This window comes from Pagrus major, chromosome 16 (assembly GCF_040436345.1).
Source record: "Pagrus major chromosome 16, Pma_NU_1.0".
In the NCBI taxonomy this organism is placed as follows: Eukaryota; Metazoa; Chordata; class Actinopteri; order Spariformes; family Sparidae; genus Pagrus; species Pagrus major.
This window is the reverse complement of record NC_133230.1, coordinates 7,033,460-7,048,022: the sequence shown is the minus strand read 5'-3', so window position 1 is coordinate 7,048,022 and position 14,563 is coordinate 7,033,460. Positions and strand designations below refer to the sequence as shown.

General features: G+C 40.3%; 1 protein-coding gene across 1 annotated transcript; it reads right to left on the bottom strand.

Annotated features, from left to right (window-relative positions):
- Nucleotides 1-7,393: 7,393 nt before the first annotated feature.
- On the bottom strand, nt 7,394-13,237 carry LOC141010767 (solute carrier family 2, facilitated glucose transporter member 1-like). The gene is made up of 10 exons (XM_073483856.1): nt 13,223-13,237; nt 12,686-12,784; nt 11,646-11,806; nt 11,321-11,561; nt 9,946-10,108; nt 9,504-9,688; nt 9,168-9,269; nt 8,555-8,656; nt 8,120-8,323; nt 7,394-7,573 (listed from the first exon to the last, which is right to left on the bottom strand). The coding sequence occupies exons 1-10, from the start codon at nt 13,235-13,237 to the stop codon at nt 7,394-7,396; spliced, it is 1,452 nt and encodes a 483-aa protein (XP_073339957.1).
- Between the last annotated feature and the right edge of the window lie 1,326 nt (nt 13,238-14,563).

Here is a 14,563-nt window from a genome sequence, read left to right as displayed (position 1 = left end):
AAAAGTGGCCCATTTTTTCAATAGCTTCCAGGTCTTTGGACCGATTGACTCCAAATCGCTCCCAAATGTGCTCCTATACTGGCTGAACGAGACACAGCAGTCCCCATCGGATTCCGGTGAAATTTGTATTTTTGGTGAATATTTTAGTGAAAAGAGACAATGTTTCATGAGACTGCCTTAAGGCTGGAGTTAGGGTTAGGGTTAGGGTTAGGGTTATGGAGCTAGGGTTAGGGTTACGGTCGTCTTTTGACCGATTGACTCGAAATTCGTCACGAATGTGGTCCTCTACTCGCTGAATGAGACACAGCAGTCCCCATCGGATTCCGTTGAAATTTGTATTTTTGGTGAATATTTTAGAGAAAAAAGTGGCCCATTTTTTCAATAGCTTCCAGGTCTTTAGACCGATTGACTCGAAATCGCTCCCAAATGTGCTCCTATACTGGCTGAACGAGACACAGCAGTCCCCATCGGATTCCGGTGAAATTTGTATTTTTGGTGAATATTTTAAAGAAAAAAGTGACCCATTTTTTCAATAGCTTCCAGGTCTTTGGACCGATTGACTCGAAATCGCTCCCAAATGTGCTCCTATACTGGCTGAACGAGACACAGCAGTCCCCATCGGATTCCGGTGAAATTTGTATTTTTGGTGAATATTTTAGTGAAAAGAGACAATGTTTCATGAGACTGCCTTAAGGCTGGCATTAGGGTTAGGGTTATGGAGCTAGGGTTAGGGTTACGGTCGTCTTTTGACCGATTGACTCGAAATTCGTCACGAATGTGGTCCTCTACTCGCTGAATGAGACACAGCAGTCCCCATCGGATTCCGTTGAAATTTGTATTTTTGGTGAATATTTTAGAGAAAAAAGTGGCCCATTTTTTCAATAGCTTCCAGGTCTTTGGACCGATTGACTCCAAATCGCTCCCAAATGTGCTCCTATACTGGCTGAACGAGACACAGCAGTCCCCATCGGATTCCGGTGAAATTTGTATTTTTGGTGAATATTTTAGTGAAAAGAGACAATGTTTCATGAGACTGCCTTAAGGCTGGCATTAGGGTTAGGGTTAGGGTTAGGGTTATGGAGCTAGGGTTAGGGTTACGGTCGTCTTTTGACCGATTGACTCGAAATTTGTCACGAATGTGGTCCTCTACTCGCTGAATGAGACACAGCAGTCCCCATCGGATTCCGTTGAAATTTGTATTTTTGGTGAATATTTTAGAGAAAAAAGTGGCCCATTTTTTCAATAGCTTCCAGGTCTTTGGACCGATTGACTCGAAATCGCTCCCAAATGTGCTCCTATACTGGCTGAACGAGACACAGCAGTCCCCATCGGATTCCGGTGAAATTTGTATTTTTGGTGAATATTTTAAAGAAAAAAGTGGCCCATTTTTTCAATAGCTTCCAGGTCTTTGGACCGATTGACTCGAAATCGCTCCCAAATGTGCTCCTATACTGGCTGAACGAGACACAGCAGTCCCCATCGGATTCCGGTGAAATTTGTATTTTTGGTGAATATTTTAGTGAAAAGAGACAATGTTTCATGAGACTGCCTTAAGGCTGGCATTAGGGTTAGGGTTAGGGTTAGGGTTATGGAGCTAGGGTTAGGGTTACGGTCGTCTTTTGACCGATTGACTCGAAATTCGTCACGAATGTGGTCCTCTACTCGCTGAATGAGACACAGCAGTCCCCATCGGATTCCGTTGAAATTTGTATTTTTGGTGAATATTTTAGAGAAAAAAGTGGCCCATTTTTTCAATAGCTTCCAGGTCTTTAGACCGATTGACTCGAAATCGCTCCCAAATGTGCTCCTATACTGGCTGAACGAGACACAGCAGTCCCCATCGGATTCCGGTGAAATTTGTATTTTTGGTGAATATTTTAAAGAAAAAAGTGGCCCATTTTTTCAATAGCTTCCAGGTCTTTGGACCGATTGACTCCAAATCGCTCCCAAATGTGCTCCTATACTGGCTGAACGAGACACAGCAGTCCCCATCGGATTCCGGTGAAATTTGTATTTTTGGTGAATATTTTAGTGAAAAGAGACAACGTTTCATGAGACTGCCTTAAGGCTGGCATTAGGGTTAGGGTTAGGGTTAGGGTTATGGAGCTAGGGTTAGGGTTACGGTCGTCTTTTGACCGATTGACTCGAAATTCGTCACGAATGTGGTCCTCTACTCGCTGAATGAGACACAGCAGTCCTCATCGGATTCCGTTGAAATTTGTATTTTTGGTGAATATTTTAGAGAAAAAAGTGGCCCATTTTTTCAATAGCTTCCAGGTCTTTAGACCGATTGACTCGAAATCGCTCCCAAATGTGCTCCTATACTGGCTGAACGAGACACAGCAGTCCCCATCGGATTCCGGTGAAATTTGTATTTTTGGTGAATATTTTAAAGAAAAAAGTGGCCCATTTTTTCAATAGCTTCCAGGTCTTTGGACCGATTGACTCCAAATCGCTCCCAAATGTGCTCCTATACTGGCTGAACGAGACACAGCAGTCCCCATCGGATTCCGGTGAAATTTGTATTTTTGGTGAATATTTTAGTGAAAAGAGACAATGTTTCATGAGACTGCCTTAAGGCTGGCATTAGGGTTAGGGTTAGGGTTAGGGTTATGGAGCTAGGGTTAGGGTTACGGTCGTCTTTTGACCGATTGACTCGAAATTCGTCACGAATGTGGTCCTCTACTCGCTGAATGAGACACAGCAGTCCCCATCGGATTCCGTTGAAATTTGTATTTTTGGTGAATATTTTAGAGAAAAAAGTGGCCCATTTTTTCAATAGCTTCCAGGTCTTTAGACCGATTGACTCGAAATCGCTCCCAAATGTGCTCCTATACTGGCTGAACGAGACACAGCAGTCCCCATCGGATTCCGGTGAAATTTGTATTTTTGGTGAATATTTTAAAGAAAAAAGTGGCCCATTTTTTCAATAGCTTCCAGGTCTTTGGACCGATTGACTCCAAATCGCTCCCAAATGTGCTCCTATACTGGCTGAACGAGACACAGCAGTCCCCATCGGATTCCGGTGAAATTTGTATTTTTGGTGAATATTTTAGTGAAAAGAGACAATGTTTCATGAGACTGCCTTAAGGCTGGCATTAGGGTTAGGGTTAGGGTTAGGGTTATGGAGCTAGGGTTAGGGTTACGGTCGTCTTTTGACCGATTGACTCGAAATTCGTCACGAATGTGGTCCTCTACTCGCTGAATGAGACACAGCAGTCCCCATCGGATTCCGTTGAAATTTGTATTTTTGGTGAATATTTTAGAGAAAAAAGTGGCCCATTTTTTCAATAGCTTCCAGGTCTTTAGACCGATTGACTCGAAATCGCTCCCAAATGTGCTCCTATACTGGCTGAACGAGACACAGCAGTCCCCATCGGATTCCGGTGAAATTTGTATTTTTGGTGAATATTTTAGTGAAACGAGACAATGTTTCATGAGACTGCCTTAAGGCTGGCATTAGGGTTAGGGTTAGGGTTAGGGTTATGGAGCTAGGGTTAGGGTTACGGTCGTCTTTTGACCGATTGACTCGAAATTCATCACGAATGTGGTCCTCTACTCGCTGAACGAGACACAGCAGTCCCCATCGGATTCCGGTGAAATTTGTATTTTTGGTGAATATTTTAAAGAAAAAAGTGGCCCATTTTTTCAATAGCTTCCAGGTCTTTGGACCGATTGACTCGAAATCGCTCCCAAATGTGCTCCTATACTGGCTGAACGAGACACAGCAGTCCCCATCGGATTCCGGTGAAATTTGTATTTTTGGTGAATATTTTAAAGAAAAAAGTGGCCCATTTTTTCAATAGCTTCCAGGTCTTTGGACCGATTGACTCCAAATCGCTCCCAAATGTGCTCCTATACTGGCTGAACGAGACACAGCAGTCCCCATCGGATTCCGGTGAAATTTGTATTTTTGGTGAATATTTTTGTGAAAAGAGACAATGTTTCATGAGACTGCCTTAAGCCTGGCATTAGGGTTAGGGTTAGGGTTAGGGTTATGGAGCTAGGGTTAGGGTTACGGTCGTCTTTTGACCGATTGATTCGAAATTCATCACGAATGTGGTCCTCTACTCGCTGAACGAGGGACAGCCGTTCCCATTGGATTCCGGTGAAATTTGTATTTTTGGTGAATATTTTAAAGAAAAAAGTAGCCATTTTTCATGAAAACCTCGGCCCATTTTTTCAATAGCTTCCAGGTCTTTGGACCGATTGACTCGAAATCGATCAGGAATGTGTTCCTTTACTGGAAGAACGAGAGCAGTTTTTTTAATTTTAGTGGAATTTGTATTTTTCATGAATATTTTTAAGAAAAGTCGACATTTTTCATGAAAAATGGAACCTATTGAAAAAATCGGCTGATGTTTTCATGAAAAAATTAGACTGTTCTTTAAAACATTCATGAAAAATACAAATTCACTAAAATCCAATAAAAACAGGTGTGTCTCATTCTACCAGTATAGGAACACATTTTTGATGGATTTCGAGTCAATCAGTCAAATGACCTGGAAGCTATTGAAAAAATCGGCCGCCGTTTTCATGAAAAAAAATTGACTTTTTTTAAAACATTCATGAAAAATACACATTCCACAAAAATCCAATAAAAACAGATGTGTCTCATTCTACCAGTATAGGACGACATATGTGATTGATTTCGAGTCAATCGGTACTCATACTGACACTGCTATCCTGACTTGCAGTGGGTTCAAGTATAATGCTCTAGCCAATTAAATATGCAGAAGAAGTGATTATTCCCCCTTGACTCTCTCTTTCTCTCTGCAGCTACCCCAGCAGCCTGCCACCATCATACAACAGCTTCAACAACAGCAGCCTCTGATTACTCAGATTCCCCAGCTTCAGCCCCATCCAGCACCACGTTCAGGCAGCATCAAAGAGAGTATTCAACCACAAATACTGATCAATCCTGAATTTATTAGTTTGTATATGTATGTGGTTTTTAAACACAGATATGGTGGAACTGATGCTGATGCAAAAGATCACAGCACAGATGCACCAGATCACAATGCACAACATGATGCTGAAAGCCACTCCTCCTATGGCCCGGTCACCACCACCGACTACATGTCTTGGGCAGGTACATACTGATTCCTTAAGACAAGAAGTATCAACTCCGACCCTTCACAAAATTGTCATCTCTGTCTCTCAACAAATCTGTGTTTAGAGAACAGTTACCAGGGCAACCCTGTTTTTGTAAGGCCAGACGTCAAACCAATGCGAAGTTCTGTCCATCATCATCATCATCATCATCATCATCACTATGTTCCTAACCCTGCAGCACCAGCACCACACCTGCCTCCCATCAGCCACCCTACATGGGTTACCAGGTGTGCAGTCTGTCCCAGCAGGACAAACAGAGGGACATGAAACACTGACTGAAACACTTGTATTTGAAGAAGTAAAAAGCAAATATTTGCATTTTTTTTAAATTTTGAGGTGTTTTTCAATGATAATTATTAGATTTTCCTTCATGTCTGTCTTCTTTCAGTGAGTTTTTTTTTTTTACTACATCAGTTTTTTCCACAGGAATGACATTTCCTCAACAGTATGCATGTATGCAAATAATTCTGTCCTTGCCTCGCCTTAAACCAAAACAATGGCAGTAAGTTGAACTGAAAAACCAGTGTCACTGAAAAAAAACATCTTAAAATAACCTTACTGAAAAAAGAAAGAGACAAGGAAAGAATCAGAAGCTTTTTTCAGCACCAAATATTTGTTTCAGTGCCAAGATCATTTTTTCCAAACACAAATGCCAATGCAATGTCAATGTCTCCTGTGTATCTTATAGTTTACAACCTGCCAGATAACCCTCCAAAAATCTTCTTGCTGTAATTGTGCTATATTATCTATAGCTTGGTCCAGTAGATGGCACTGTTTTCCTACTTTTGCAGAGAGACACAGAAATCTGGGTATTTTAGATATTTTTTTCTCTTTTTATAATGGCTGCCCAGTTATAAGAAATGTAGCCAACATTGTACATGTTGACTTTCATGACTTCTGTAGACTTTACATGTTTCTTTTCCTCCTCACTGTCATTAAAAAAAAAAAGTTTTGTTCAAATCAAAAACAGGCAATCTATGAGCTCATGACAAAACATCCTTTAGAGCTGACTGGGTTCAGACCCAGACTGTGTGTCATGAGTTATTGGAAGCTGAATTTTAATGACCCACTACAGTAATTTACATTGAATTTAATTCAGCCCCCTGCTGTTTTAATAGCCAAACGTGTCCTCTGATCTCCTGGCTCCTCTTCTTTTTGCGGTTCATGCAAGTCACAGTGGACCATATTGGATGAAATATTTATTCACACAGCCGTGGCTGGTTTTCCCAGACATCTTACAAGGGTACACAGTTGAGAGATATGTGAGATTTCACAGACCAATAATGAAGTCGACGGCTGCTGTTTCTGTGCAGCAGGGAACACAAATTCCAGGAAAGACTGTTGGTTGGTGGGACTGGTCCGAGGGGGGCACCGGGATCAGCTGTTTGCTTCTTCTACCACTCCACAAATATATTGAAATGTGCACCTAAATACAGTTTAATGTGATCAAGCTTAAATACATAACAACAATAACATTAAAGATCTAAATGATCCACATGACTTAACAATATGTTTATTTACACCAGTGACAGTCACATCAAGTGGTGGTGACACAAACGTCTTCAAAGCCATTCTTAGCTGAACCCAATCGATCATTTCAGCATTGTCAGACTTTAATGAATGTTTTAGATGACCTCTGCGTCACACTGTATCACATTGCTCTTTATTAGCTGTCAAATAAACCTCTGAAAACATGTTTGATTTAAGAGAAACATTTTTTAACATAAGCAAAGGAAACGTAGATCCCCTCACCTCCTTCACTTTCGTACTGTTTGTAAGCTTCTCCTGTCTGCCCCTTTAAAAGTCTCCATCTCTTTACAAGATAACAATACAATGATCACAAAATGCCTCAATACATGCAGTAAGAATATCAGTCAGATTACACCCTACAGCCTGTCTGCCTGTTGGTGTGCATGCTAGATAAAATATAGGTGTGTTTTTCCATTTTTCAAATGATCCTGAATTGATTTCCTGATAGCCTTGCACCTACGTGATGTGCATAAAAACAGCCTACTCTTCTTTATCTCATTACTCTCCCGGATTCCCAGATTAATTTGCTTTAGATATATTCTTCTGCATGAAAACGGCTGACGGTGACATATGTGGATTAATCTTACCGGGACATTGTTTTCCAAAGGAGGTTCCAGGAAGTTCCAAGATAAAAACCCAACTGTTTGGTTACACGCAGTGATATTTGTTAGAACATGTTGGTAAATTGGGTGAACTGACCCACTGACAGCATGAGCATGACCAGATTCAGTAAGGTTTAATAGGTCGGTCAGGTGAAAGTGTTGAATCCGATCTTGTTGTGCAAAGGGATGCCCTCTGCTCCTCTGAACTCCTCTGCAATGTCATCGAATGTGCGACCTTTTGTCTCTGGGAGGCGAATATAGGTGAAGGTGAAGGCGAACAGAGCCACAATCATGAAGAGGAGGTAGACGTACGCACCGCAGAGTTTCTGCATGGGAAGGACAAACGATATTAGTTTTATTGGTGTACTTGATCTATTTAACCAAAAAGGGGTCCGTAAAGATCAAACCAAAAGGTTTTGGCTCAAATGGCAACATAATCACACTGTGTGAGCAACAGCCTCTCATAAAGTAGAGTAAACATTCACAGGAAAGAAGGAAAACACAGAAGGCATTAAAACACATTTACACACGGAATGAGGAAAACAAAACGGTTGTTTGATTTGATTCCTTGGCTTTAGTTTCAGGTTGGCTGCCATCTCTGCAGCACTATATCGAACAGATGTTTCCCTGGTTAACTGTTAATTTGATCACTATTATTTCATCCTGACTTTAAAGGATTTAGCAATAGATTTATACAGATTACAAGATTTATGTCTGTTTTACAGTTGACCAGTATACGTTTGTATATAACAGAATGAACAGATTTATAGCTTGTATTTAACGGCCATGTCTCCAAGGTGCAAGGGAACTTGCATAAGAAAACAAGAAAGTAACTCACTCATACAACACGCAGGCCAAGAGTATAAACCCACCAGCAATGGAGGGAAGAGGAGCGCCAGAACAAATTTCCCTCCCCAGTTGAGCATGCTGGTAAAGGCCATGGCGATGGGTCTGCCAGGCTGGTCAAACAGCTCAGCAGCGATGAACCAGGAGATAGGACCGGGGCCCAGCTCGTAGGCCGAAATCAGGCAGAAAACCAGCAGGACCTGCAGGCTCCGCAGCTCTGGGACCAGGTGCTGGACAGACAAGTTTGTTTTTAAATCACTCAGCAAAATTCGATGTGACTCGTAATGCATTTGAAAGGTAGGATCCAGGACTGAAGTTTAAATCATTCTATAAAATGTACCACGGTTTGTTCTAATGTCATTTTGACAAATTGGATGGCAGGGTTGTCCAACATTAGATATCTTGAATGGAGCTATTCCAGCACAAAATGAAAATATAAGAATAACACAAAATGATCTTACCAGGACTGAATCGACTATGGTCATGAGTAAGTTGCACACTGCTATGGAGATGAAACCAGTCAGGAGCAACCTCCTCCTCCCTGCCCTTTCCATCAGGAAGAACTTGAAAGGAAAAAACAACACAGTGGTGACCCTGCTCACATTTTTTCCATCCTTTTGATCTAAAAATGCAACATTATCCTATTGTGGCCCAAGCTATTAAACCATTTATGAGGAAATGGTGATCACACTTACATCATTAATCCAAGATTTTGGTGCAGTTTGTGGCAAAATCTCACTCAACAACAACATGTGTTTTTAATGTTTACTGATAAGACTGTTGAGTTTATACTGAGCAGCCGATATATTAATATAATGAATAACATTATACATTTTTATAAAACCGCATGTAGGGAAAATTGATACGGAGGACTGGAGAACTGCCAAAATCAAAAATAAGATTAAAAAATGTCCTTTTTTTTTTTTCAATTATTTCATAATAATTGCAAAAACAACAACAAGTAATAATGACAATAATAAGTAAAATGTATTTATTCATGAATTTATTTCTGTATTTCCCGTAACCCTATCCCTAGTCCTAAAATTTTAAGTAACCACTGGATTTCATACTCACTGCAACCAAAGTGAAGGTCACATTGACAGCGCCCACGCCCAGAGTCAGGTATTTGGCCTCGTCAAACTTAGCCTGGAACATTCTGGTGGAATAATTGATGATCTGAAAGAAAAAGAGTGGGGATTTCTTTTAACTAAGTGGGTCACTGGGACTTGTTTCTATGTTTTTAGGAACGTAGGTGTTGACACACTGCCCCAGAATCTGAGGAGGAGCCAGAGAGAAGAGCTGTGCCTAAATAAATGATTGAATTTATTACTACAGCGCTGCACGTGAAATATTCATCAGACAGGAAGCAAGCCAGAAAACCTCCCAAAAAACAGGCATTTTAAGACTGACCGCATTGAATCCAGACAGCTGGCTGCCCAGATTGATGATGAGGACGATGATGATTGGCTGCTTGTAGCGGCGCTTCTTAAAGAACTCGTGGATGGTGACTCCGGTCTGAGTGTGGGCAGCTTCTTCCTTCATTTCTTCCAGCTCGGCAAACACCTTGTCTGTGTCGCCTTTCAGCCTCAGCAGGGCTGCAAGGTTAAAACAAAAACATCTTCTATTAAGGAGCTATTGTGGTATATCCACAGACCTGAGATAATAGAGTGCATTAAAAGCAATCCCATATTTAGATTCCTGGAAGTCAGCCATGATTGAATCTACAAGATAACAAAAGTTCTTCAGCTCAGATGCCATGTTGGAAATCTCTATTTTTTCATTAATGACTAAATTCTAAATAATATGACCAGTCATGTGAGAGGTGCAGTTAACGCCAATCAGTGGCACACACCAGCTTCCGCCTTGCTTTCCTCTCCTCGGTTTATGAGCAGATAGCGAGGGCTCTCAGGGCAGAAAGGCAGGACCAGGTACTGTGTCAGGGCCGGGATGATAGACAGGGACAGCATCATGGCCCAGTAATGCTCAGTACCCAACATTGTCTCCAGACCAGCCACCTGCAGCAAACACATACAGGAACCTTGTTGCACAGTGTGACCAAGTATTCAGATATTGAAACTTTCTGTACTGTACCAATGAAAATGATCAGAGTAAGAGTGAAGCCAATTGAGAATCAAAACAGGACTTGGCAAGACTTGTATGCAACAAATATATTTCATATTATGTGTATACATTTTAACCCCAACAATCACAAGCACATCCCAGAAGAAGGAGCCATGACCTTTTCAAGCACAGATTCTCAGAATTATGTATCACAAAAACAGTATTATGTTTAGTGTTTGTGAACGCAGCCTCAGGTCTGGCTCCTCCTCCACCTGTCCCTAATCAAGGCCCGGTTATAAAAGGCACCTGTTGGGCTTAGTTCCCTTTGGCTCCTGACTCTGTTGTAGCTGGTAGTGTTTGCTTTTTGCTGCTGTTCTGTTCCATATGGTTTGTGTAGCCTTTGAGATTGCTTTGCTTGTTTTTGTTTTTAATTTTTTTTATAGGCTTATTAGTTTTTCTTCCACTGAAACAGAGTGCCATATTGTTGGGAGGCTCGGCACCCTACACTTAAAGGAATTTATAAGATTTAGACAATGAACTAACATCAACGGAGCGTGAAGAAACAAGTGTTGAGGTTGTGTCAAAGCCGTCTACAGTCTGTACTGGCGTGCAGAGATGTCTACTGGCATGCTAACCAGCTAGCCCGGCCCGTCCTGCCTCCCATTACCACTTTGTACTGCAAGAGCTGAAAGCCCTCGTCGTTTCAGCGAGGAGATGTAAGAGTGAGTATGCTACTCAGTCTAAGTAAACAAAAAACTCACTCTTTCCTTACTAAAAAGACAATTACAACCAAACACCTCCTGACTTGCCAAGTTTCTTACTTTTAAAGAAGTTAACTAACTTTATTGCCTTGTTAGCTCATTATTAAACACTTCATTTAAACTTGACATTTAAAATAATTTGTTTTTGTCTGATTGTGGTTTGCCTTTTCACAATCACCTCTGATTTGGTTGAAATAAATCCTCAATTAAACGATTTAAGATGTGAAAATATTTGTTTTCGCCTGCTGTTGATGCCGATGTCTACAAAAAAAACAAGTGTTGCAAGTTCAGTAAAGTGAGCAGCAGTTGGTGGTTATACTGCCCCCCATGATTTTGGAGCTAGCTTTTGAATTCTGGCCATTTCGTTCAAATTATACCTTTTTAATGCATGTGAGTAATCCTCACCATTCCCACCAGGATGCCCGAGGCAAAGGACACTTGGTTTAGTGTTGCGAAAGCCCCTCTGAGGTTTGTGGGGGACACTTCCTGGATGTAGAGCGGGTTAAGACTCATCACCAGGCCACAGAAGAGACCGAACACCAACCGTCCCAGGATGAGAACCTCAAATGACTTGCTGACTTTGGAGGCAGACATCAGACAGGCTCCCACCACAGAGAGGCAGTTAACTATGAGGATGGAGTTACGTCTGGAGGGCAAGATGAGAGAAATGAAAAGATCACAAAAGGAAACTCAACTATTACTGGGAAAACTCTTTTCTGCATTTCATTACCTTCCATAAGAATCTGCCAGATATTTGACACCCAGCGAGCCCAGCAAGGCTCCAAAGTCTTTAATGCTGACAGAGAGTGACCACAGGAGAGTCAGGCTGTGATCTGGCATCGACTGGTTGTGCCTGGCTCTCCAGGTGTGGTTGAAGAACTCTTCGATGATCTGAACAGTTGTGAAAGCAAGAGACGAGCAACATCAGGAAACACAGTGAAAATGTGATTTAATGACAGATATTTCAAATTACTTAACATTGATAACAGCTGTTGGAAATGTACTGGACCAATCAAACACGTTTGATACCAAAAATTCATCCAACAATCTCATCTTAGCATATCCAGATATTGCACTTCATTTGTTGATGAGTGAAATACTAATTGATTTATTGACTTGGATTATACGACGTAGATGCCAAACCATATGCAGTTACAGTATTTTTTTTCCCCCAAATGTTCATAATTAACTGTTGCCTGCAAAATCAGCTAAATTTACTGGATATATACAGTATTTCTTCCAAATACAGCAAATTCACACAATTGGGTAATTAAATGTAGAAATCACAGCAGTATTTTCAGTTACAGTTAAAAAACTTGCTAGTGTAAACAAAAATACAATGCTAGGTTTGGTTGATTTTGGGTTATAGACTCGGCTGTCAACTATAGTTTTTTGGGGGGTTTTTTGGGGGTTTTTTTGCAGTTCACTTCAAACTTCATTATCGTTGAAAGACTATATCTCAATGACTCAACCTTCCAGCAAATTCTTGTATAACCCAGATTCCCCCCCCAAAATTGTGATGCTGTTTAAAATTTTAATAAAAACAGAATGCAATAATTTGCAATCCAACTGTTTATTTGCAAATGTGTCATTTCTGGATGGATTTTGATGTACAGCATATTTACACATAAACATCTTAAGAAACCATGAAGATAGTAGACTTGGAAGACACTAAAAATGATATCAGGATCTATTAAACTAAACAATTTGTATCGGTATCGACTAACATGATGTTAAATTTCCCCCCTAGCTCTGGTCCGCCTGTCTCACCTTGGCTGGAGCGTTGACGTTGCCGGTGTGGTAGCCGATCTGCAGGGAGCCGAGAACTGCGGCCAGGATGGAGATCAGGAGTGTGGCTGTCAAATGGCTCTGTGACAGTGTTGGGGTCAGTGACATTTATTTCTTTACCTTGTAACTTATCTTAAACAGTAAGTGGTTCACCTCTTAAAAAGTAACATGAAAATGCTTCAAGTCATCCTTATTTCTACACACTAAAAATTAAACAGGAAATTTTACATGCAAAATGGAAACTTGCTGTGTGTCTTGAATACATTTTAAGATGAGTCATGGATGTTGGTTTACACACTAATGAAAACATTGCTAACTGAGGTCACTGGTCAGTGTCTGACCCCACTGACCTCCAAACATAAGCGACCCTATGACTATTTGTAAAGGTCAAAGATGGCAGGAACCGCAGTATTTTCACACACTGCCAAGATGTACAGAATTTTAATTACCACAAGTGAGTGTTAGCGCTCCTTCTGTCAGACTGTGTGAATTTGTAGAAAAAGACCAAAACAAACAAACCTCCTGAGACGCCATTTGTTTGGGTGAAACGTGGTATCAGTCCGTCAAGATGTTGGAGCATTTATCTTCTGACTCCCTCTGCTGTGAAACACACATTGTGTCTGAATTAGAGCTCACCAGGGTGTACAGTCAGGTAATGTGATAACACAGCAAGGAGACGATCTTAAAGCAACAATATGTAGACGTTGGCATTTTGTGTGATTTGGCGCCCCCCACAGTTTCAGAGTGCAACACCACTGTCATGAATACAAATCCCAGGTCTGTAACAGTTTGTCAGACGTAATGTAGGTGCTGACTATAAACGAAATTCATGGTGTGGCTGAGACAGAGACAACATTCATCCTATTACAAGACACCGTCAAAATGATTTTGAAGCTGTTATTTTAAGCCAAAGGTAAGGTGAATATATTAAACTATTACTTAACGACTACTTATTGACAAGAACCTTTTTTTTCTATGGTGTTCAATTTTTAAAAGATTTTTTTAAAAACTTTTTCATGTTCTCCCAGCAGCATTAAATCAGATTTCACTTACAGATTCAGTTTCTTTTATCCAGGAAGAAATATATCCTGTATGCTTCAAAACACAGAATATGAGGAAGAGTGCAGGAATCGGTTAATCGCTAAGGATTTAAAAATGTTAACCGACGATCAGAGAAGGGCACAAATACATCAAAAAGTATTAAAATGAAGTCATTATTTGGTGTCATTTAGTTTGTCATTCAAGTAACTTGGTGTTTACTTTATCTGTTTGTTTAACTTCTAACAAAGCCTACTGCATTTTTGCATCAGACATAGATCAATGCAGTGGATAAAACAGTTTTCTTAAGGAAAAATGTCCAACATATATCATTTTTTTTTTTTTGATTTACTGATAATTGATTGTTAAGGCAGCCAACTTTCAATTAAAGAAATTGCTTAAAGTTTGCATCCCTTGTGTCAATAAATAAATGTGCATATTGATATCATATTAAATGCTAAAATAATGTACTTGCAATGTTAACTTACCTGTGCTGTGGAGTAAAGCAGACCGCTTGTCTTGTCCAAAATATGAATTGAAAAAGGAAATCCAGTTAGTTGTCAATGTGAGGTGAGTAATGGCTCATAAAAATGGCCAGTGTGTGCAGTTACTTCACACATTGAATATACATGAAGTAAAATCAAACATGATTAAAATAAGAAAAATCTTACACACTGGCTGAGATAACTGATAACAGCTTTTGTAAAATTTTGTAATGATAGTACATAGTAACACCTGTATCAGCTGTTTACATAATTATGCAAGCAGTAAAGACCTCATATTGATTATCTACTTTTACATTAAGATCTATATCTATATATT